The sequence below is a fragment of the Cephus cinctus genome, unplaced genomic scaffold (assembly GCF_000341935.2).
Source record: "Cephus cinctus unplaced genomic scaffold, Ccin1 Ccin1_scaffold0132, whole genome shotgun sequence".
In the NCBI taxonomy this organism is placed as follows: domain Eukaryota; kingdom Metazoa; phylum Arthropoda; class Insecta; order Hymenoptera; family Cephidae; genus Cephus; species Cephus cinctus.
In genome coordinates, this window is record NW_014332865.1 from 77,969 (window position 1) to 99,423 (window position 21,455).

The following is a 21,455-nucleotide window of genomic DNA, read 5'->3' on the forward strand; positions in this document are numbered from 1 at the left end:
TTTTTTTTTTTTTTTTTTTTTTTTTTTTTTTTTTAACCACTGACACGTGAGCGTCACAACTTCCTCTAGGCGGTCGGGTCTAGGATATCCCCGAGAAAGTTCGGAGATGCCGAAGTCGCACGGCTGAACCGGAAGAATGGAGGATGGTATAGAGGAAGCGAGGGAAAGAGATATGACGATGCGAGTTGGCGTATCGATAGGCGGTGTCGCGAGGCTTCGCGATCTCCGCGATTGGTGAATACTTTCGGACATGCGTTTAAACGGCCGTGACGCGCACGGCAAATAGTAAAAAAAAGTGGGGAGATAGGAGACGGGAGGGGGCTCGCCGAATATAAGCTAAAGAGCCTGTCCGATGGACCATACGAAATTTCACTACGATCCGAAGGCAAGCTTTCAAAGAGCGAGTTCAGGAGCTTCCTCTCTCGTAAATTCTCGCTCTTTCGCTTCCTCTCACTCTCGCTTAATCTTCGGTTTTCCATTTTCTCTCGGTGTCGCGTGCGCGTGAAGCCAGCAGACAGAGATACTCGCTCGGGAGAATGAAGGTGCTACAGATCGTTTCGCTGCTAGTGGCGGCACTGGCAGTGGCCTTGGCCTCGGCCTCGGCCTCGGCCTCGGCCTCGACCTTGAGCTCGAGGCAGAGCATCGACAGTTGCCTAGCTCAGGATAGCATCTCCTGTGTCCAGAGGAGCCTCTACCGAATGGCCAAGGAGTTCTTTGGCAAGGAAAGCCTGGAGATCGCGCGAGGTGTTACTCTCGTCAGGTCGGCCATCGACACTGACAGCTCTCGCTCCGCCAAGTCTGCCAAGGAAGTACTATACGATCAAGATATTGAGGCCGCGTCGAGCGTTGCGGATCGTCAAAGTGCTCTTGAAAATTTTGTCGGCGAGAAGGCCAGCGACTTCCTCGTGGGACGCAGTCTTCGGGTAAACTGAACGTTGATTCGGAACTTTAGTCTCTCCTTGAGAGTCGACCGCTAATTTTCTTATTTATTACAGATCAACTTTGGACCGGCAATCGATTCCCTTGGCGAGTCGGCACGAGCCCTTGCCGACTCCATTCCCCAGGAGGTGCGTCAGGCTGCCGACGAGGTCGTTGAAGGTAAGTCAGAGAAGGACGGACCTGGAAGGATTGGGAAGGATTCGATTGTGGACACGTTAACGATTGCAGGTCGTGGGAAGAAGAAAATCCTGAAGTCGATCCTGCCACTGCTCCTCGCCGCCAAGGTCAAGATTGGAGCACTGGCAACTCTGGCCTACTTCGGCATTGCTCTTCTCGCGAAGAAAGCCATCCTCGCCTCTTTGGTGTCAATCGCTATTTCCGCCTTCTTAGGCCTTAAATCGCTCTGGAGCTCAGGCGGAAGTGGTCACGACGTCACTCCGTATAGCGGAGGATGGTCATCCGGAGGCGGCGGCGGCGGCGGTGGCTGGAACGTAGGTGGGTCCAGTTCCGGAGGCTGGGCAAGTTCCGGATCTCCCGCGTGGGACGTGGACTCTCACGGATCTTACTCGGGCCAGAGCCAAGCATACTCGGGATATCAGCACTAATCTGAATTTTCAAAGTCCAGCCCAACGCCATGGTTTGGCAGCAACCATGATCGTCGATCGGCCGCGCTTGCACTCTTCTGCATTCTCCTCTGACTGATCGAGTCACTCGGACAGCCACTTCGAACGCACTGCGCATGCGACTTATGGCTGACCTGGTGAACGAGAGCGACCAATGAAATATTTATTCATATTTATATCTGCATCGTTATTTCTTATTTACCCGACGCGTACAAGATATCACGTGGAGCGGTTCCCATCGAATGCGAGTACACCCGCTACTACACTAGTCGCAAAATTCTCCCAGATCGATTTATGTTGACCTTGGAATAAAGTCTACTTTAGCGTCCTAAAATGAGAACTGCGCACACATTTACTTATTCGCACGTGCAATTTACTTGTCCTCTCGTTTGTTCACCGTTTCGACACGCACAGGAGAGTCTCCTTCCGATGCTGCTGCGATTCCGGCTGTTCCGGCTGTCAAGACCGACCAACCAACTCCTCGTGCTTCCTCTAAAGGCATTCCGAATGATCCGTGTTTCCTGTTCCCGAATGACGCTCGCAGGACGTGGAGCGGAGTCTGTTTTTTTTTCGAATGAAAGAAAAACGAAGCGTTACGCCTAGCGTTACGAGGACCTCTTTGGATGGTGTAGTAATATATATAGATATAGATATATAGATATATAATATCTAATGTATAACTCGGCGAGAAACGGGACTCGTGAAAAAAAGATGGGAACGAAGAACAGCTCAAGAAAAAACATGAAATTACTTTGAAAGGAAGAGCAGACTTTCATTTGCGGCGAGCGTAACAGACGCGGCATTGTGGTTGGCGTCAGGTTCTTTGCTATTTCACCTTGTATCTTCATTTTTCTCATTTTTGACTTGGCTGACTTTCGACTTCGGCATCCGAGCTCCTGCAGCCGATCGACGCCTCGACAGCGTCGAATGGTTTGCGCCAAGCCAATGCGCGCCTCTACCAATAGCACGACGATTCGCCTGCATGTCGCCTGGACTGTAGCGCATCGCCCGGAATCCGGTTGTGTCGACCTCGTAGACTTTCGATCGAATCCCTTCCACGACTTTCCCAGCGAGCGCTCCGGAAGTTTCCCTCGCATCTCTCTTCCTTTTCCCTGGTCGAAAGAACCAGAGGGGAGAGAGAGAGAGAGAGAGAGAGAACCGAGAGAGAGAACTTTCTCGAGTATTTTGAATTTGCCATACGCGTCTTCTTCTCGGTTCCCTTCGTCGCAGCTTCGTCGTACCGTAACGTACGTAGATCGCTGCTCGCCGCTTATCGCTGTCATTAACGTGCTGGCCATAAGCATATATGGATGTGTGTACAACTGTACATAGAATCCGTGCATAACGCGAGATACCTTGCGCACGATTATGACGCAACTACGCGTGGCTGTGCGAAAGCTATACCTTCACAAAGGGCTGAGTAATCTTTCGTCATTTTCATAATGTCAGCTGCTCTCGTGATTCTCGTGATTCTCTTGATTCTCTTGGTTCTCATGATGTATCCCCTTAAGACGTTGGATTGTAGTCGAGAGCGTGCGCGTGATGTTCTCTCGCGACCTACTTTAAAATAGGTAAGTGGCTCGAGTTCCCGTAGTGCCGTAGGATCGTCCATCACTGCTCGATGAATTTCGAAATGTGCGTAGAGAGATGACACCAGCGGCCAATGATACGAGCTACCGCGTGCGCTGCGTTTTGGCGTCATTAGTTTGCACCGTAGACAAAAAAGGATTTGGCAATTTTCGAGTTTTCGATAGCCGCGCCAATTTTGAGGAAGATCCTTCTTGCTCATAGACTTGGAGCAACGTGCAACCTCGTCGCGTCGCTCGAGTCAAACCGAATTGGATAATCAACCGACCGGAAGCACGCATGAGCCGAATCCCTCTAAGTACCCAAAGTCCCGAAGGACACTAATCTTTTACTAAAGGACAAGGATAATTGAACGACTTATATACGATCTCGGCACGGAGAAGACGCGACCGAGAGAACTCGCGGAGTTAGCCGGAGGGCAGAATCCAAGGGAGGAAGAACTAACGGAAAGGAGGTAGAAAGGGGTAGTGGGAGAGCACGAGCAAGAGAGGGACAGGTGGAGAGAGTGGCCGTGCGAACCCTCGTGTGGGGAACAGAGGTAGGCTAAAGTAGGTCTACGTTGCCTGATGGCGACCAAGAGTTGCGCGCGGCATGGCATCAGTTTTTTTTCCACGCGATGCGCGATGCTCAGTTTTTTTTATCTTGCCAAAATACCAAAGGTGGGGCGAAACAGTCGCTGGTCGAGCGTAGAGGGGCAACGAGGCTAGAGCGAACTCGACGTATCCCAACCCGAACCCGAACCCGAACCCGAAGCCAAACCCGAACCCCCGAGCTCGGTATAAAAGCAAAGCAACGTCTTTTAGATGCAACACAGCACACCACGCAAGTCAGCTCGAATCTCGTGTCGCACGCACGCATCGAGCACACGGCGAGTACGTCACGCGTCCAGATAGCGTCCAGAAATACAACTCTGGTCACTTTGAGGATCGTCACCGAAGGACACGAGGTTCCTGTCGATCGAGTGTGTCGCACTAGTGCGAATCTCGCGTGCTTCGCCTCCTTCCGAGGCCATCCGTTCTCCCGGCGGCGCAACCCTTCTCATCCTTCTTCCCCGAGGAAGACGTTGCGAGACAAGTTCCTCCAGGAGTCAGAATGTACAAGTTCCTCTTGCCGATCTGCCTGTGGGCGATCGCCACCTCGGTGGCGTTGCCCGCCGCCGGAAAGACCGCTAGTGAGAACGACCTGATGGCCAGCATCTACTCGGACTGCCTTAAGAAGGAGTCCATTGGATGCATCAAGTACAAGCTCTTTGCATTCGTCGACAAGATGCTCGCCGACAAGGAAGACATTGCGTTGAGCGAGGGCATCACCGTAGTCAGGACATCCTCGAAGACGGAGGAGGGTGCTCCCAGGTAAGATAGCCCGAATCGGCGAATCGCCAGTTTAGGAGGAGGCCGCCGCTCGAATCTCTCGAGTCTCTCGATGACACACCAGTGACTTTTCTCTTGTTCCAGGTCCCTCGACGCTACCGATCCGACTACCGACGTCGACGCTCTCATCTTCGATCGAGTCGGCAGATTTCTAAGGACTCACACCATCAAAGTGGACCTTAAGGGCACCGACATTCTCGGTGCGATCGAGTCTACTGGACGCAGTCTCGAGGACCTGACCGACAGCGTCGTCGAAGGACGTGGCAAAAAGAGTAAGTACCAGCATCGGCGACGATCCTAAGGAGCGCGGGACGTGGGCTGGTAAGGAGTGGTAAGGAGAGACATGTGGAGAAGAAGAAAGAGGAGGAGCAAGTGCTTTGGTATCGTGAGGTAGGTTCTCTCTCACACGTAGAAGACGTTGACCCACTGAGGAACTGGTTCCGCTTCCCCTTTGTATCCGCCGACGAGAGGAGGGAGATACACTCGACACACGCGGGATTTTTGACATACTTTCTATCCTGTTGAACGAGTATCTACCTTTCCGCCGCCTCGTCTCCTTGCTCAGCCGCCGCCGCCACTGCCGTCAACATTAACGCCATCCTCGCCCATCTGCTGCTCGACCTTAGCCTCCATTCAACTTCGAGACCTCTCTTCTGCTCTCGCACAGCAATAACATCGTTTTGTTCTTTTTTTTTTTTCCATAGAGAAGGCAGCCAAGATTTTGGGACCAATTCTACTAGCCGTTGCACTGAAGGCAGCAGCCCTTCTGCCTCTGGCCTTGGGCGCCATTGCGTTCATCGCCGGCAAGGCCCTTCTGATCGGCAAGATAGCCCTCCTCATTTCCGCGATAATTGGACTGAAGAAACTTCTTGGATCCCAACAGAAACACGTGACCTACGAGGTGGTGTCCCATCCGCATCACAGTAGCAGTCACGTCGTAAGTCATGACGAAGGCATCGGTCACGGTGGATTCGCTGGCGGTTCAGGAGGTATCGGCTCCGATTACGGAGTGGGATATTCTTCCGGAGCTGGTGCGGCTGGAGGAAGCGGTCACGGCTGGGCTCGAAGTCTTCCCCAGGACGCCCACGATATCGCCTATCGTGCCTATCAACCTTCGCCATCCTCTTCTGACAACCATTAATATTTTTCTTCCTGTTTCCTCATTTAACTTTTAGGCCCTTATTACATTCCACTTAGCCATTTTTTGACTTGTGACTTATGACTCGTGACTCGTGACTCTGACTCGTGACTCGTGACCCATGATCCTTGACGCCCAACGTCCCCGCTCGACGTACGACGCCCGACGCTATTGACATCTGACGCCTGACAGCTGATTACCCTTTTCCTCTACAAAGCTTTATCAAATCTCTATTCGTAGTCTAGAGTTTTACTCGCGTCTTTCGAGTTATCGTTTCTCTTCATTGTTTCTACCACGGCACGATAGACTCCTGTCACGCGAGGTGTAGTCGCGATGATACCGATAACAGTTGCGCCGGGGACAGCGACGCCTGTGCCAGCCGCAGAGAAATTGATAGATCAACATTTTAAAACGAAAGAACAGGCGGCGCAACAAAGTCAATTTCGAGTTGCATCTGTCGACTGCGCCAGCCGCTGAACGTCGACCGCCAACCCATCTTTAGTTTGAGGATCCTCATCCTTTTCCTAGCCGAAGAATCCGTGTTGGGACGGACCACCAGTGCCGCGCAATACTCCATACTTTTAGGGACCCTATTATTTATTTCCTACGTTCTCTAACTGTTAATATTTATATGTTATTTTCTTTTTAATAAAGAGAAACGAAGGGCGCACGCGCCACATCCCAAAGAGAACGTGTCTACTCTTTACTCTTTGAAGAATATTTCAGGATCCTCGGTTTCTCTTAGCTGGACAGCACGAAGATCTCATTCGCAATTGAACGGAGCGTGACGTTCAAATTCATAAATACGAATACGGCGACGAGATTCATTCGGCTGCGTGAACGTGCAGCCGCGAATCTTTCACTCTTGACTTTGCGTAGCTGTGTCCTCTTTTCGTTAAATCTTTAATTGAAAATAAGCGGTCCAAACAATTTTCTATGCGCTACGTTTAGTCTCTGCCGTAGAGAGCGGAATAACGGCGAAAGGCGAGACGAAAAATGTGGCGAGAGAAGAAGAAGAAGAAGAAGAAGGAGTGTGGGAAAAATACTCCATACGTATAATTTTTTCATGCCGTTACAACTGAGAAATGTTGGTCCACCTGTTGAAGATAGATATCATCGTTTACCGTTACGCAACCTAGAGACTCCCGAATCCGGAGTGCAGATTCTGAACATTTGGACAGAACCATGCGAGACATACTAGCCGCCTGACGTGGCGATCGTAGTCGCATCAGGAAATGGAGAAACAAGCGCATCCGCAACACTTGGGGTATCGGCGCAATCCACGTGGCATGCTTTAAAATGTTCATGATCCATCGCAGCTGCGTACTACGTTTCAATATAAACGTGGGAAGGACGATCCACGTCGGGAAGAAGTTTCACCAGGGACATGAGAAACGCGTCCTGCTCGGAGTCCTCATATCTTTTTTTTTCATTTTCGAGTCCTGCATACCTGCTGTCACGGCGTCGGAGAATTTGTTAACTGCGCGTAGTCGTCTCTCGCAAGCTCTCGTTATCTGCAGCTGATTAAAAAGTATATGGTTTTAATACTGTAACATCCATATCATCTACTGCATGTATGAAGGTTTACCGGCATCTATCCACCTACATGCCAATCTAACCTACCTACCTATCTACCTACATACGTACATGCGCCTTCGGTTTTCACTTGGTTTGACCCAGTTACGTCGTCATCGTGGCTGCCGGGTATCCAGCCCCTTGCCACGTGCTCGAGCGACAAGTAAATCTCTCGATGCGTATTGCGCTTACGATGCTCTACCAGACATTGCTTAGCGCGCATCTACACGCAGAAGAGAGAAAGAGGATAGCGTACAAGATGTGCAAGATGTGCAAGATGTGCAGCATCCTAGGTTGATCCAGTGAAAATATGTACGTAGAATCGAGACAAAAGTCTTTCTCTTTGGAACGCTTGAGTAAATGCTGCGTGTGCGTAGAGCGAGTGTTGAAGCGAGCGTATTTGAGGCCGTAAATTGAAGTACTATACATAGAAGAGTCGCTCGAACGAGGACTTGACGACGACGATAAAGTCCTTCAAAAAGGGGAAGAATGGAAGTATGGATGGTTGTAAAAGTGATGTGTGGAATCGTGTGTACGACTTTCTATTGGAAAATAAGTTAGAGTTAATTCAATTGCCGAACAGTGCGGACGCGTCCGTGAACTGTAGTTTTGCTTTTGTGTCCCTTTTCAATGAAACATTTTAACTCTCGTTAAAATCATCTTCTTGTGACCACTCTCATTTTGATCTTTACTTTTCAACTCATCCCAATATCATTTTTTAAATCAGTAGATTAATATCTTTATTCTACATGTACACTTGGGCTGACAAGGCAAACGACGTCAACTAATTTCGAATGCTGATAAACGATATTAATAGAGGATAAAACATGAAATTTGGCTGCTCGTATTTTTGCTGGTCGACATGCGGGTTGGGGCGTTTCTCCTTGCGTCTCGCGCGTCGTTAATCGTGCACTGCTCTCCTTGTCTGCTCTGATCTCGCCTCGTCTCGTTCTCTCGTTCTCTCGTTCTCTCGGTCTCCATTCCCTCGATTGGTCCGCTCTTAAATTGGTTTGTCCGTCGGTCTCTCCAGCTCTCGAGTTTGCTTTGCTTCAGTGATTGTTGTTGTTGAAACACAAACTGCTCGTGATGCTGGTATGAAATTGTCCAGATGGAGGGGAGAATATCCCCAGGTACGGAGTACACCTGACCAGATATATAGAGCTAGGGCAGGGCTTCCGTTACATACAGTCTTTCTAGTGCGCTCAGAAACGCATCTCGCACTCGCATCCTCGCATCCCGTAACACCTTCGATATCGTTGTTGCACAGGACGCGTGACGCCCCGTAAGCTAGTTGCACCTTCGCAATTGAATTCGGCAACTGGTGTCAAGTAGCAGCTGGAGCCGCGTTACGCAGCTTTTACAAAGCCAAAGCCGAAGATGTCGGGGATCTCTTTGCGTGGGGTTGGCCTTGCTCTCTTGGTCGCCCTGGTGTTCGCGCGGTCGGCCGATTCGACGGGCAGCTCAGATAGCAAGAAGATCGTCGAGGATGAGTTGGGCAGGTCGACGAGCAGCGGCCTCCTCGGCGAGCTCCGTTCTGCCTATCAGCTCTACAAGGAGTGTTCTTCCTCGGAACTGAGTTCCTGCCTGAAGGTGAAGCTTCTCAGCGCAATGGACCGGGCGTCGCGGAGCCTGCAGCTCAATATTGCCGAGGGGGTCACCCTCCTGAGGGACAAGGACAAGGAGAAGGACAAGAGCAGTGCCAGAGGAAACGTGGAGAATCTCGACGAGGCAATCACCGAAAAACAGATAGAGTCCAGTCTCCCTAGAGCCCTCGAAGATAAGGAAAACGCTCTCAACTCGATGATTCTCGAGAGGATCATTGGCTTTTTCGAGAGTCACACGCTCAAGTTGAAGCTGCCGAATGTCGAGGAGCTCCAGCGCAGTCTCACGGAGGAAGGTAAGGAGATAACTCGATACTTGATATCAGGGATATTCACGAACGCGATCGCCATGAAGATGGCTATTACCGTACCGAATACAATGATAATGAGTTTCATGGGTTTCATGGGCTCGATGGGTTTAATCTTGTTCATGTTCCGTTTGCAGGTCGCAAAAAGAAAAAGATGGGTGGTCTGCTGGCCATACCGTTGCTCATCGGCGGAACCCTCGTGCCCTTGGCTCTTGGTGCTCTTGCACTCCTCGCCGGTAAAGCGCTGATCGTTAGCAAACTGGCCCTCGTCCTGGCATCCATAATTGGCTTAAAGAAACTCGTCTCCGGCGGCGGAGATGGCGGTGGCCACGAAGTTGTCCAAGTAGCCGGTGGGCATGGATCCAGCGGCTGGGCGAGATCCAGCCACGAGCTGGCTTATTCCGCCTATAAACCTTCCTCTCTTTAGAACGTAGCCTAACTTCGCAGCCAGTGGAATCGCAATTGTCAACGTCGCCAATTATCAATCAGCAATAAGGCTGCCCATTGCGTCTGGCTATCGCGACTTCCTTAACCTTCTCGCCGCATTCGCAACCTAGTCTTTCGTCAATCCGAACCCTCTCATCCCAGACTGGCGTCTGGTCTTTCCACGCTTCCTCTCCCTCTGTCCAATTCTCATTCTCTCCTCTCCTCTCCTCTCTGTCCGCATCTATCTCTTTACCTTCGTTTCCTAGTCCTACATCACTGCACCTCGTTGCCTCCATTGTCCCTTCAATAGTATTCGATTTGAATCGAAACAGCGAAGTTCGACTCATTTCGTAAAGCTCAATGATCTTCAGTATTTATTTATTCCATATACCGATTAATACACTGTATAATCTTAGATATAATTTTGTAGCATGCACATGCTACGTGTATAGGTACTGAATAAATTAATGAAATTTGAAATAGAACCTTCAATTTAATTGGCAGTGTTCCGCGCGAGACTCGCAAGCATAAGCTATACAAATTTAAACGTAGTTTATTGATTTGGTCAGCGTCCTACTGGTTTGTTTAATTGCGATGCCGTACCAATCATGATACGGAATACCAACGCGAGGCGAACAAGCGCTGCCACCTTAGTTATCGACATATCTAAGTCCTATCTTGAATCCTTCCGTAAGACTGTCTTACTACGTACTCTGCGCTCTTACCTAGATACTCGAAGAGTTGGTGGGTCACACGCATTACAGAGGCACCACACGCATCTTACGCACGGTGCCTCTCCGTGAAGAGAGACGCGCGCACACCGAGATACTGCAGTGGAAGTAAACCAGGTCATTGAGCCGGGCGGCAGTCAGCCAGTCAGCCGGTCAGCCAGTCAGCCAGTCAGCCAGTCAACCAGTCAACCAGTCAACCAGTCAGCATCCTTACCAAGCGTTCTTTTCAAGGTGTGCCTATAACACTCTCTACCTTGATGAAGAAAAAGCTGTCGATCCGCACTCGCACGGTGCGCTCCTTCGAGCACATGTGCCGGTTGTCGGTTGCCTCTTGGCGGTTGCCTGCTGGCGAGCACGAGTCCTACTTTGAATTTTGAATGCTGATGAGATATTGAGAGAGACTCTCTCTCTCTCTCTCTCTCTCTCTCTCTGCCTCCCTCACTATTCTCAGCTTCTCTCAGTTGTCACTTAATAATCAACGTAAGTCAGGGCAATGCATAGGCAATGACGCACAGAGCACTATGCAGACGAAATTGCCGAAAGAATTTGAGGGGCTAACGAGATGGTATCCAAAGGTATCCAGAGTGGTTGCGTTCCACGAGGGCCTTGACCTGACCTCGATCTTCCGCAAGTTCACTCTCACCGCAACAGCGCGCGTTCGAAAGTGTTCTTTCCTGTTCGGCCACAGTAGTGTACTCGAACTATTAGCAGCGCCCCGTAAATTCAAATGTAAACGCGAACGCGACACCAAAAACGATCGAAAGTCTCTATGGGAATGATTCAACGCGTCGCTAACTCGGTGACTTCGTTGCCAAGGACAATATCTTAGATCAGGCTGTATCTTTGAGTGCCTCGATCCTCAAGTCGCGCAACTGTCTTCTCCTAATTGTCTCTCACAGGACATATCTTAGTCATTCGGTTGGTCCTTGCTTCTTGTTACCGACTACCTCCCGCTCGGGAGGGTGTTGGGTACTCAGGGAGACGACGATGAACCTTAGCCAATGGGGTGGGGGTCTTCGGGGTCATCGGAAGGCGCGGCCGTGTTCGATGGCGGAGCTCTGGCGCGATCCCAACTCCAAGAGGGCCGCGGGTCTCTCTTGCACATTCCAAAGGAAACCGTTAAACGTTTCTCGCTACGTTTCTCCGGAATAAATTAATACGCAGCGGCGCAATCGCGCTGACTTCTGCTCTCTGTAGACGAGGATCGCCAGAGAGACAATGGAAACTGGCAAAGGAACAAAATCCGAAATCTTATGAACTGTCGCTGGAGTCAAACGGGTTCAAGACGTCGCGGGAAGTGAGTCGCTGTGCGTCCGTAAGTAACGCGCGGAGCGCTCGCACGGGTTGCTGCTGCGTGGGCTGGCTCGCACGTATGCGTGTACTCGAATGTATTCCGGGAGGCTTCCTACACGTCTTCCTTGCACGATCCTTTGGGCCGTTTCGTGAGCTCCTCTTGAATCTCGACGTCCATTCTCATTGAGGCTCGATTGGCTCTCTCGGGCGTCTTCGCAAACGCACGTGCGAATTCACGCACGTACCCGCGCAAGCACGCATGCTTGCTGCCACCTATATTGTCGAATGACTGAACGACTCGAGAGCTGGATGGCTGGATGGCTGGATGGGTCCATAGGTGGCTAGGTTGCTGGACGGAGCAACGGATGGGCAGATGGATGGACGGATGGACGGACGGACGGCCGGACGGAGCGACCAAATGCCGCGCGGCGACGAACCAATAGCTCGGTGCGGAGTGGGGGCCATCAAAATTTCAAAAACGTACGCGGGCCCCTTTCGCGTCGAGGATAAAAGGCAGCATCGAGATTCTTTCGAGCAGTGTCGATACGAGCGTCGGTGATCAAGGAGCAAAAAAAAGGTTGAAACTTACTTCCGCTCTCGAAGTCGCAGTGGACCAAAAGATCAAGAGTAAGAGTAAACGTGAGCTCGCCTCCAGCGAACGAAGAGTAAGAGTAGATACGAGTAGGTCGAGTCAATCGTCCCTCTGTCAAGGAGCAGCATTGGAGATATCGCGATGATCCGGAGCTTAGTGATTCTTGCGCTTTTTGCGGTCGCGACCTTCGGGGCTCCAGCGCCCCAGGAATCATCCTCCTCGTCCTCCTCCTCGTCTCTTATCGGAGATGCTCTCGAGGTCTATGGCTCCTGCGCCTCCGAACAGGATCTCGCTGTCTGCCTGAAGCTCAAGGCCCTTAGAATCGTCGATCGCGCTGCTCGTTCGGCGGACATCACCCTCATTGACGGCCTCAAGATCGTCCAGAGCGAAGAGTCCAAGGCGAAGGACAGGTAAGGAAGCCCAGTTGCCAAAGTGGACCTTAGTGTGCGCCTTTACGTGACCATACGTGACATAATTACGTGAGCCTACGTGATCAGAGTACGTGGCCTCTGATAGGCAGTGACATCGTACGCGAATGTGTCGGCGCCTTGCAGCCTCGTCGTTGATCTCCGAGGATCCGATGAATGATCGAGCTCGTCCAAAGAAATTAAAGAGCGAGGAGCTGTTCGATCTTAAGTGGCTCTAACGTTTGTTTCAGCCGCGCCGATGCCGCGAGGTCGTTCAATGACATCGAGGCTTCCCTGCCCAGTGAAACGGAAGCAAGGGAAGCTGCCGTCGACGAGGCCCTCTTCGAACGTGCCGCCAAGTTCCTCTCGACGCACACCGTCGAGCTCTCCGTTCCCGAGGAAATCTCACGCTCCTTCGACGAAGGTTAGTTCTCTTCCGTATTCCTCTTTAAACGATATTACAACTTGGCTCGGATAGCTCAGCTGTCCATCGTCGCTCTCTTCCGGGGCGATGCACGATGCCTTTGCTCGAATTACGATTTTCGCTATTGACATTCGACAGGACGTAAATCCGTCGAGTCACCGATTGCCATTAATGCCTCGATCGCTTTTAGCTCGCGGTAAGAAGAAGAAGATCGTCAAGTCCCTTCTGCCAATCCTCCTGCTGCTCAAGCTGAAGGCCGCCGCTCTGATCCCCATCGCCCTCGGAGCCCTGGCCCTAATCGCTTTCAAGGCTCTCGTAATTGGCAAGATCGCTTTGATCATTAGTTTGATAATTGGCCTTCAGAAGCTTCTGGGCGCGAAACGTCAAAGCTACGACGTCGTCGCACATCCGGTACACAGCTACGGCCACGAGGAGCATCACGATCATCATGGCTGGGCGAGATCCTCTGGTTCTGACTTGGCCTACAATGCGTACAAGCCCGCTAACTAAGCTCAATGTTATCGTCTCCTGCCATCTCGCCATCTCATAATCCCGGAAGTGCAATTCATAGAGTCAGTCCTGTGCCCGAATGGTTCATCACTTTGATACGGACACAAGCTGAAACGAGCCTGAATACGACGTATCGTCGCATCTTCAGACCACCGCGACACTCACTACTGCGACGACCACGAGGACCACGACAAATACTAAGACAAAGATAAGATACTGCGTAAGGATCAGAACCAGGAGGATGAAAAAACACTCCTTAACAACTTAACTGTGACGATTTGGACGTAATATTCTGGGATCTCTTGAACGATATCCGAACGAACTCTAAACGTTGAGCGATTCCATTCCCACCCATCAAAAATCGCAATAATTTTGCTGAACAATTATTTATACCGAGCTATCGGATATCCTTTGTAATTTATCTTATTTATGAATAAAGAGTAATTTTATATAAATATCGTCTTCACCTATGTTCATATTCTATTACAATAAAGGGTGTTAAAGGAAAGAAAAAAAAAAGGACTTTAAGAATGAACGTCTCTTGTGTAATCGCATACAGGCCTCTTGTTCTTCTTTGCATTGCTTCAACAAATGCATATCAAGGGAGGAAGTAAGACAATTGATGCTGGTAGCGAGACATTAAAGGTGCGAGGAACGTGCGAGGAACGTGCGAGGAACGTGCGATGCTCGTACTGATTTCTGAGACGTTTCCAGCGATTCGAGGTCGTTCGCTTAAGAATCTGCTACAGCGGAACTTTGCTTTCGTCCGCGCGAAGAGTGCATCCGGCGTATCGAAGGAAGCACAGAGATTACAATGCCGCGTATGGATGTGCCTGTGGGCAAAACACACACGAAGGGAAGAGAGCACTTTCGCTGCTCGGCTAGATTTTCAAAGTGAAACCGATCGCGCTGCTCCATGGCGTGTGAAGAGCACCGAGCACGTCGCTATTATATAGGCCGCTGCTGGCCCAGGGCGCAACCTCAGTCTCACTAGGATACACTGCTGTTACGTGTGGCCAAAAACGAGCGCGATTCAGTGAAAATGCATCGCGTACATAAGCTCGAAGGCTTGCGCGTCGAAGGTTGGTGGTTCCTGATAGGTTTTACGGTGAGTGCTGTAGCCGTTGTGATGGACCCGACCCCAAAGATCACGAGGGCGCAGGTCAAGCAGGAGCCCCGTTCGGTGGGAGGTGCATTCCAGGAAAGCCTGGACTCGTGTCTCGCCGACAGAAGTCATGGCACCATTGAGTGCGCAAACCGTGGAGCTCTCGGGGTCCTCCAAAAGCTAAACGAGGACGATGAGCTTGACTTTGGGGAGATACGACTCGAGCGGGCCAACGAAGAGGCGCGCGACCTTCTCGACCTCGACTACGATCCAAAGAACTTTGGAAACGTCGTGCAGGCTGCGGCTCGGCTCATAGAACAGAGAAACCTCAAATGGCAACTGGACGGAGTCTATCCGGGTCTGGTGATGCAGGCTGGCCCCACGCTCAACGGCCATGGCATCCTCGAGTTCGTGCTGGACGAGAGAACGACGAATGCCTACAGCGAGAGGGAACTCGGAACTGGTGAGTCGCAGAGCGTCTCCGCCGGTCAAACATCCGGGACACGAACCATACAGCCTGGATAACTGAAGTTTAACGTTTATAACCGATTCAGCCGGATGTCGCGCGGAGGCTTTCTCGAATCGCTGCCAGGCGACAGCACATTCGTCCGCTCTACCGTAAAATCGGCGAGAATCGGCACGATTTCATCCAGTCCTTTCGTCTCACATTCTTTCAGGACGCATGCTCGTAAAGAGCCTACTGCTGCCCTTCCTGCTGGGCTTCAAGTTCAACCTGGCGACCCTGATACCGCTGCTTTTTGGAGCACTCCTCGTTCTCTCGAAGAAGGCTTTCCTCGTGGCGAAAGTAGCCACCCTGGTGAGTGGTCTCTTGGGCTGGAGTTCTCTCTTCGGCGGGACGCAAGGACAGTCACGGCCCACGCTCCAAGGGTACAACGGTTATGGATTCGACTATGGCCACGGTCACCAATTTGATGGTGGCTCTTCGGCGTATCACGTGGACCAGGAGAGTCCGGTGTACTTGCCATACCGCGAGATACACACGGCTGACTTTGCTCCTTATAAGCAGCAGCAGCATGTCATCAGGGAAGTTGTGAACGTCTATCACGGAGAAGGAAACGGAGGCGCGAGCCAGCCGGAACGGGAGAGGAAGGGTTTCGCATGGTCGAGAACGGATTGAGGGAAACTAGACATGATATTTAATAAAATTAATAGTACTGAGTTGCCAGCTCTTGCTGTCTCTTTCTTTTAGTCAAACTTCCTTCCCACAAGTTTTCCCTCTATAGTGTCAGATTAACGGATTCGGAGTCGGATTCATCGGCAGCAGACGCGAACTCTATCGAACATGTCGCAGTTCGATCGTAGTTCGAGCCGTAGCCGAGTTCGCAGAGTCCGCGATCGTTATACTCTGCACAATCAGTTAATCGATTCTTCCGGCAGGGCTGATAATAGGCAGGGGAATTCATAAGAGTTCGCGATAAGAATTCCGAAGCTCCCGCCTTCTCTGGCGTGCTTCCTTCCTCTAACTGTACCGCGGCTCTCGTCCCGCGTGCATCGACGAGAGAATTGGCCCACGTCACCTAGATGAGCATACGCGGGAAGATCCGCGCGTGCACAGCAGTCCAGCCCTGTGAGCACGATTCACGCTCCGAGGAATCCCATTAACAGCGGCCACAGTCCTCGATAAAAGTTAATGCGGACGAAGACTCGCGGATCCGAATACGGATACGGAGAGGAGCAGTCGGTGCAGACTATGAAGAGGAGTGGGATAGAGTGATGCGGTGGCTCTTCCGGAAGTCTACGCAGTCCTCCGTGCTTCTTCGAGGCTCGTTTGGCATGCGGGTCAGACGGATGTTTTCCGCCGTGGCTGTACGACATCGTCCTGCTCTGCGAAGCCTTTGTCGGAGCGTTAAACAGCGCGTGCACCAGGTGCGATGTGGGTGGAGGTGGCGCTTCTTCTATATATATTTAAGCCTCGAGACGTACGGGTCGTTTGGTCGTTTGGTCGTTTGGTCGTTTGGTCGTTTGGTCGTTTGGTCGTTTCTTTGCTGGCAACCCAGGACGCCCGCGCCTGCGTCCATGCCCACGTTAACGTCAACGGCCTAACCGAGAACAAGAAACGCCGAGACAAGGCAATCGGAATCAGTAGGCGCGCGAGTATTCTCGAGTATCGTGAGGCGTGTTTGGCTCTCGGAATATCCCGTGAGAGTTTCGACGATCGTGAATCCTGATGAGGGCCAGAACGATGGAACTCCTGGGGATGCTGACGCTGCTCGGTGTGAGCTTTGCCAGCAGCCCGGACTACAGTCGTCTATTCGAGAGGTGTCCGGAGCAAAAGAACGTCTTCAAATGTTTCAAGCGACGGGCGCTGGATTTCATCGACTCGGCCATCGAGGATGATTCGGTTTACGTGCTGAACGACTTTCTGACGATCTCTCGCGATCCCGAAACCAGCTCCATCTCCAAGGACATCTTGCAATCCGAGATGGAATCCCAAGACGCGACGGTCTCCAATCTTACAAGTAGAAGCCTCGACGACCAGCTTGATCGGAAGGTCTACGAGTACTTGGCCTCCAGAAGTATTCGTTTCGCCATTCCCGGAAACGCATTTCAGGGTAAATCGATTCCCAGAGCAGCCCCGTCCTGCCCTCCAGTCTCCTCAACCAGTCGAGAGTCAGTTTCCCTTCCCGTCTATACTTCGCATCGGATCGTCCGCCCGCGGCGAGGGCTTGGCCGTTTTTCTAAATCTCCTATGGATCCGCCATACTGTCATTCTCTTCCTTCTCTCTCTCCCTCTCCCCCTCGTCACGCAACTGCTCCTCCTGTCGAGGAGAGACTATTCAAAAAGTTCCTCACTGTACATTAACTTTATGGGCATAACTTTTACAGGACGCAAGAAGAAGGAAAAATACGGCGGAGTGCTGCTTCTCGGAGGACTCGCGATGGCTGGTAAGTTTTACAGAATTTCAATAAACGTGCGCAGTATGGACTCGATCGAAGGATAAATAAATTTTCAGGAATGCTGGCCCAGCTGGCTTTCGGTAAGATAGCCTTCCTTGCCGGAACGGCTCTCCTCACCGCGAAAATTGCCTTGGTGCTCAGTGCGATAATCGGCCTGAAAAAGTTGGCTTCGAGCGGTGGGGGCGGCCACGAAGTGATATACGCAACGGCTGCCGAACATCACGGCGGCGGCTACGGCGGCGGTGGATATGGGGGCGGCGGTAGTGGCGGAGGATGGCAAAGATCTTTCGAAGCTGCCAGCAGACAACCGACCTGAACGCCACCGCGCTACACCAATGACTTTAGTGTCTAATACTAAGAATTCTGCGCTTCGTGACAATGTCTGCTTTTTTTATCGAACATAAAGTTCAGCGCACATGTTGTAAAATCAGGTAGCACATATCACACCTCGTCCTTCCTTTTGTCTCGACCTCTCACATCCACCGTGACCGACTTCCCGAAGACGTACCCGCACAGTGGTGGTCTTAAAGCCAAGCGTACCTGAAACACGAATGTCAAGATTGCTGGGACGAAAGACGAAAGACGAATAATGGTCCGTCGTATTTCCTCTTCGCTCCTTCCGATGATCGTCAATGATTCGAGCGCATCGTCATCGAGACGCTCTCCATCTTCTACCTACGTTCTACTCTCGGAAACCGACGTGACGACGTGACGACGTGACGAGATACAATAAGAGAATTACGAGAGCAGGTATATGGAAAAGGAAGGACAGGCGATTAAGGTTGATCGCGACTCTTCGAGAGTTTGGAAGGGAAGAAGAGGAAGAAGAAGAAGAAGAAGAAGAAGGCGAAGAAGTTGAAAGAGTCCACGTGCGATATTCGAAAAGTAGAGAAGCAGGTCGAAAAAGGCTGAATCGCTGCTCGGCCGATCGTGAGCGCCGAGTTCTAAGTGTTCTCGCGTCAGGCATATCTTTTCATCTTCTTTCGCTGCTTTGTGTGCCACTGGGCCGAGCGACACCAAAGGAACGATTCCATTGGCATATGCGCTACGCTTGCTCTCTTACCGAACAAGAATTCCCAGCTGTACAGTTTTCACATAGACCATAACGTACGTACGATGATACGCTAGACAGAAGCGCTTTAAATTCGTGACGATATTTACTGGCTCGGAGTGCCACTTAATTTTACTGAGATCTTTAATGTGGCAATTTCTCCATCTTTTTGACCGAACGGGCTCGTGGCTGAAATCGAGCTATCTCGTGAGCAGAGCGGAAAGTAGACATGGAACTTTTCTCGTAGGGGTCAAGATTACAGATTCCAAACGTATGAAATAGTAAAAGTCAATTTCCACATACACGACAACGCACTTGCCAAATTTCATGAAAGTGCATCCTTCTGTTCCATTTTGCCAATTGTTTACTTGTCCGTCGCACGGGAGGGGGAGACATATATATAGCGAGCTAGCTAGATAGATGGAGGGAGATGGAGAGAGAGGGAGAGATAAGACCGCAAGGGCTGGTTCATGGAAGAACTGTGAGAGAGCACCAAAGGCTCAGAGAAGAATAGGAGGACGAAGAAGAAGGGAAGGAGGAAGGTCCGCGAGCGTGGGATCCGTGACACGAGAGGCACGAGAGGCACGAGAGGCACGACGCGGCGCGCTTCTCGTACTGCTTTGCAGGTTTTTTTCCTCCATCGTATAGAGAAGAGCGGACGCTGAGTGGGTCTGTGTGTCAGGAAGGTCAGATCCCCGCGCTCGAATCGGATGCGATCGCGAAGCATCCCGTTCTCAGCTCCTCGGCTCCTCGGCTCCTCAACTCCGCACTGTCCCTCGACCACGTAGTCGCCCGTACGTGGGAGCAGGTTTACTTACCCCTTACGGCCTTGCCACTAAAGCGCTGTCCTTCCTGGTATATATCAGCCTCGAGTGGATCCTTAGCCGCCAGTCCACAAAGGAAGCCGCTGGTGCGCGACCTTTTCTCCAAGGCTCCAACGAGTTCATTCTGCATTCTGAGAAATCGCTTAATTGCCGACGCTCAAGTCAACGTGATTCTTCGCCGAAACCATCGGCCTTCGAACAGTTGCCAGGAGTGCACGAGAGGAACGGACGAGTGCGCCAATAAAAAATCCAAGCAAATTATAGAAGGACACGTATTACGGAAAACATGTTGATGGATCCAAATGCAAAAAAGTGGGCAGTTCTCCTGCTGATTCTGGGGACGTGTCTGCGCGACGTCGCCGGCGCCTCCTCGAGCTCACCCTCGACGGACGAGAGCAGCGCCTTCGATAGAAGCTACCGTGCCATGTATCGCGTTTACGAAGATTGCCAACAACGCAACGTGGGACTGTCAATCTGTCTCAAGAAGAAAGCCATCACGTTTCTCGAGAGACTAGGCCGCATCGACAACCTATCGATCGCCGAGAACATGGAACTTGTGAGGTCAACTGATTCCGCGGCCGTGAACCTGGCAGAGACTGATCTTGAGGCCGAGCGTGAACGCGGGGACTCGGGACGGGCAGGAAGCGCGTCGACAGAGGATATCCTTAACGATATTCTTCTCGAAAGATTGGCAGGACTTTTGAACGGATTCACCATGCAGATCAGACTACCGAAGATGAGTCCAGCCGAGCTCAGGAGAAGCCTTGAGGAAGGTCGTGGGAAGTCGAAGAAGATGATGGGAATGATGATGATGGGGCTCGGAATGAAAATGGCCGCGATGATTCCTCTCGCGATCGGCGTCCTCTTCCTTCTGGCAGGAAAGGCACTGATCATCAGCAAAATAGCGCTGGTCCTCTCGCTCATAATTGGCCTGAAGAAACTTCTCAGTCAGAAGCAGGGAGGTGGTCACGAGGTGCATCATGGTGGTTGGCAACAACCCTCGTCCGGATGGGACAGGAGCATGCGAAGTTTCGATGCGATCGCAGCGCCGCCACCCTCGCATCGCCTCGACGATCGAGACTTTGCTCAGAATTTGGCCTACGCAGGACGAAATGCAGCGACAGCCTCGCCTGCGGCATCCGTTCGCCAGTTCGCGACTTCCGTTTAAATGGTCGCCAACTGTCTCCTTCCCTTTTTATACTCATTATCCTCCTTCCTCTTACTGTTACCTGCCTGCGTCTTTTTATTTCCTGAATTTTTATTCCCACTGCATTGCTCCCACCTTTACCTACTACCTTTATATATATTAAAATCTTATCCAACCTTGGCGATTCTATTGAGCGTAGGCTGCGTGCCCATATCGACTCTATATTTATTCCGACTGATTGTTGCCTTCTTTTGGACACAAGACCATCGATCGACACCCTATGACCGATAATCGAGGATTAATTGTGGGCAATCAGTAATCGCGGTTACTGCCAAGATAACCGCGACGGTGATGGTGGTAATGGTGCTCGTGATGTGGTGACGACGACGACGACGACGACGACGACGACGACGACGACGACGACGAAAACGACGAAAACGTTGGTGAAGGTGACAGTGCGCGGTGACGCTTAATGAGTAAGGATGCAGAAAGAAAGCGAGTCAAGGAGACGGATGCTGTTTATTGCTGTGTACCAAATGGCAGAGATTACCGAGGAGAGTCCCGTGACGCGACAATACGCGCTTCATGCGATTCGGTTCACGCGACTCACGTCGAAGGAAGCACCTTTCAAAGGAGAGATCGACCGGCAACAATCTGTTTCTCCTCCATGCCCCTCGCGCAAAGCGAGATAATGACGCGTTCTCGAGGTACGGCAGAAGCGAATGTAAGCGATCAAGAGAAAGAACATTCTCACAAGACATTCGCGGTTATGAAATAGTGTTTTAAGGCCGAACGTTGGCAGACGTAGCCTGCTGGATTCCTTACGAAATAAAGGGTCTTACCCGTTTCTGTCTATATTTGGCTATTTCGCTAGTTTTGTATTTG

The 21,455-nt window shown here is 51.2% G+C and overlaps 5 protein-coding genes across 7 annotated transcripts; all 5 read left to right on the top strand.

Moving 5' to 3' along the window:
- The first annotated feature begins 349 nt into the window (after positions 1 to 349).
- Positions 350 to 1,902, top strand: LOC107263014. Its single transcript, XM_015729797.2, has 3 exons — positions 350 to 923; positions 996 to 1,098; positions 1,168 to 1,902. The coding sequence occupies exons 1-3, from the start codon at positions 537 to 539 to the stop codon at positions 1,542 to 1,544; spliced, it is 867 nt and encodes a 288-aa protein (XP_015585283.1). The 5' UTR covers positions 350 to 536; the 3' UTR covers positions 1,545 to 1,902.
- Positions 1,903 to 3,947: 2,045 nt separating this feature from the next.
- LOC107263199 lies at positions 3,948 to 10,043 on the top strand. Of its 3 annotated transcripts, XM_015730133.2 has the most exons (4): positions 3,948 to 4,501; positions 4,604 to 4,791; positions 5,224 to 5,568; positions 9,489 to 10,043. In XM_015730133.2, exons 1-4 carry the CDS (start codon positions 4,242 to 4,244, stop codon positions 9,566 to 9,568), a joined length of 873 nt encoding a protein of 290 aa, XP_015585619.1. In that variant the 5' UTR covers positions 3,948 to 4,241; the 3' UTR covers positions 9,569 to 10,043. The 3 variants fall into 3 exon arrangements, with proteins under 3 accessions (XP_015585619.1, XP_015585617.1, XP_015585618.1); XM_015730131.2 differs by lacking the exon at positions 9,489 to 10,043 and having other exon boundaries at positions 5,224 to 6,348; XM_015730132.2 differs by lacking the exons at positions 3,948 to 4,501; positions 4,604 to 4,791; positions 5,224 to 5,568 and adding an exon at positions 8,326 to 9,129 and having other exon boundaries at positions 9,279 to 10,043.
- A 2,068-nt stretch (positions 10,044 to 12,111) lies between these two features.
- Positions 12,112 to 21,425, top strand: LOC107263004. The gene is made up of 9 exons (XM_025080542.1): positions 12,112 to 12,593; positions 12,842 to 13,014; positions 13,205 to 13,521; positions 14,585 to 15,092; positions 15,307 to 15,751; positions 16,823 to 17,202; positions 17,477 to 17,536; positions 17,605 to 17,808; positions 19,678 to 21,425. Exons 1-9 carry the CDS (start codon positions 12,325 to 12,327, stop codon positions 20,589 to 20,591), a joined length of 3,270 nt encoding a protein of 1,089 aa, XP_024936310.1. The 5' UTR covers positions 12,112 to 12,324; the 3' UTR covers positions 20,592 to 21,425.
- LOC107263193 lies at positions 14,521 to 15,815 on the top strand. Its single transcript, XM_015730125.2, has 2 exons — positions 14,521 to 15,092; positions 15,307 to 15,815. The coding sequence occupies exons 1-2, from the start codon at positions 14,567 to 14,569 to the stop codon at positions 15,765 to 15,767; spliced, it is 987 nt and encodes a 328-aa protein (XP_015585611.1). The 5' UTR covers positions 14,521 to 14,566; the 3' UTR covers positions 15,768 to 15,815.
- On the top strand, positions 16,568 to 19,707 carry LOC107263194. Its single transcript, XM_015730126.2, has 3 exons — positions 16,568 to 17,202; positions 17,477 to 17,536; positions 17,605 to 19,707. Exons 1-3 carry the CDS (start codon positions 16,818 to 16,820, stop codon positions 17,862 to 17,864), a joined length of 705 nt encoding a protein of 234 aa, XP_015585612.1. The 5' UTR covers positions 16,568 to 16,817; the 3' UTR covers positions 17,865 to 19,707.
- Positions 21,426 to 21,455: the final 30 nt, after the last annotated feature.

What these genes read in the sequence shown, in the direction of transcription:
- LOC107263014 (XM_015729797.2), top strand. Translation starts at nt 537, where the DNA reads ATGAAGGTGCTACAGATCGTTTCGCTGCTAGTGGCGGCACTGGCAGTG. An exon ending in TCGTGGGACGCAGTCTTCGG is followed by an intron (nt 924 to 995) that starts GTAAACTGAACG and finishes TATTTATTACAG; the next exon opens with ATCAACTTTGGACCGGCAAT. An exon ending in TGCCGACGAGGTCGTTGAAG is followed by an intron (nt 1,099 to 1,167) that starts GTAAGTCAGAGA and finishes TAACGATTGCAG; the next exon opens with GTCGTGGGAAGAAGAAAATC.
- LOC107263199 (XM_015730131.2), top strand. Translation starts at nt 4,242, where the DNA reads ATGTACAAGTTCCTCTTGCCGATCTGCCTGTGGGCGATCGCCACCTCG. An exon ending in ACGGAGGAGGGTGCTCCCAG is followed by an intron (nt 4,502 to 4,603) that starts GTAAGATAGCCC and finishes CTCTTGTTCCAG; the next exon opens with GTCCCTCGACGCTACCGATC. An exon ending in CGAAGGACGTGGCAAAAAGA is followed by an intron (nt 4,792 to 5,223) that starts GTAAGTACCAGC and finishes TTTTTTCCATAG; the next exon opens with AGAAGGCAGCCAAGATTTTG.
- LOC107263004 (XM_025080542.1), top strand. Translation starts at nt 12,325, where the DNA reads ATGATCCGGAGCTTAGTGATTCTTGCGCTTTTTGCGGTCGCGACCTTC. An exon ending in CTCACGCTCCTTCGACGAAG is followed by an intron (nt 13,015 to 13,204) that starts GTTAGTTCTCTT and finishes GATCGCTTTTAG; the next exon opens with CTCGCGGTAAGAAGAAGAAG. An exon ending in CGGAGGACTCGCGATGGCTG is followed by an intron (nt 17,537 to 17,604) that starts GTAAGTTTTACA and finishes ATAAATTTTCAG; the next exon opens with GAATGCTGGCCCAGCTGGCT.
- LOC107263193 (XM_015730125.2), top strand. Translation starts at nt 14,567, where the DNA reads ATGCATCGCGTACATAAGCTCGAAGGCTTGCGCGTCGAAGGTTGGTGG. An exon ending in CGAGAGGGAACTCGGAACTG is followed by an intron (nt 15,093 to 15,306) that starts GTGAGTCGCAGA and finishes ACATTCTTTCAG; the next exon opens with GACGCATGCTCGTAAAGAGC.
- LOC107263194 (XM_015730126.2), top strand. Translation starts at nt 16,818, where the DNA reads ATGAGGGCCAGAACGATGGAACTCCTGGGGATGCTGACGCTGCTCGGT. An exon ending in TCCCGGAAACGCATTTCAGG is followed by an intron (nt 17,203 to 17,476) that starts GTAAATCGATTC and finishes TAACTTTTACAG; the next exon opens with GACGCAAGAAGAAGGAAAAA. An exon ending in CGGAGGACTCGCGATGGCTG is followed by an intron (nt 17,537 to 17,604) that starts GTAAGTTTTACA and finishes ATAAATTTTCAG; the next exon opens with GAATGCTGGCCCAGCTGGCT.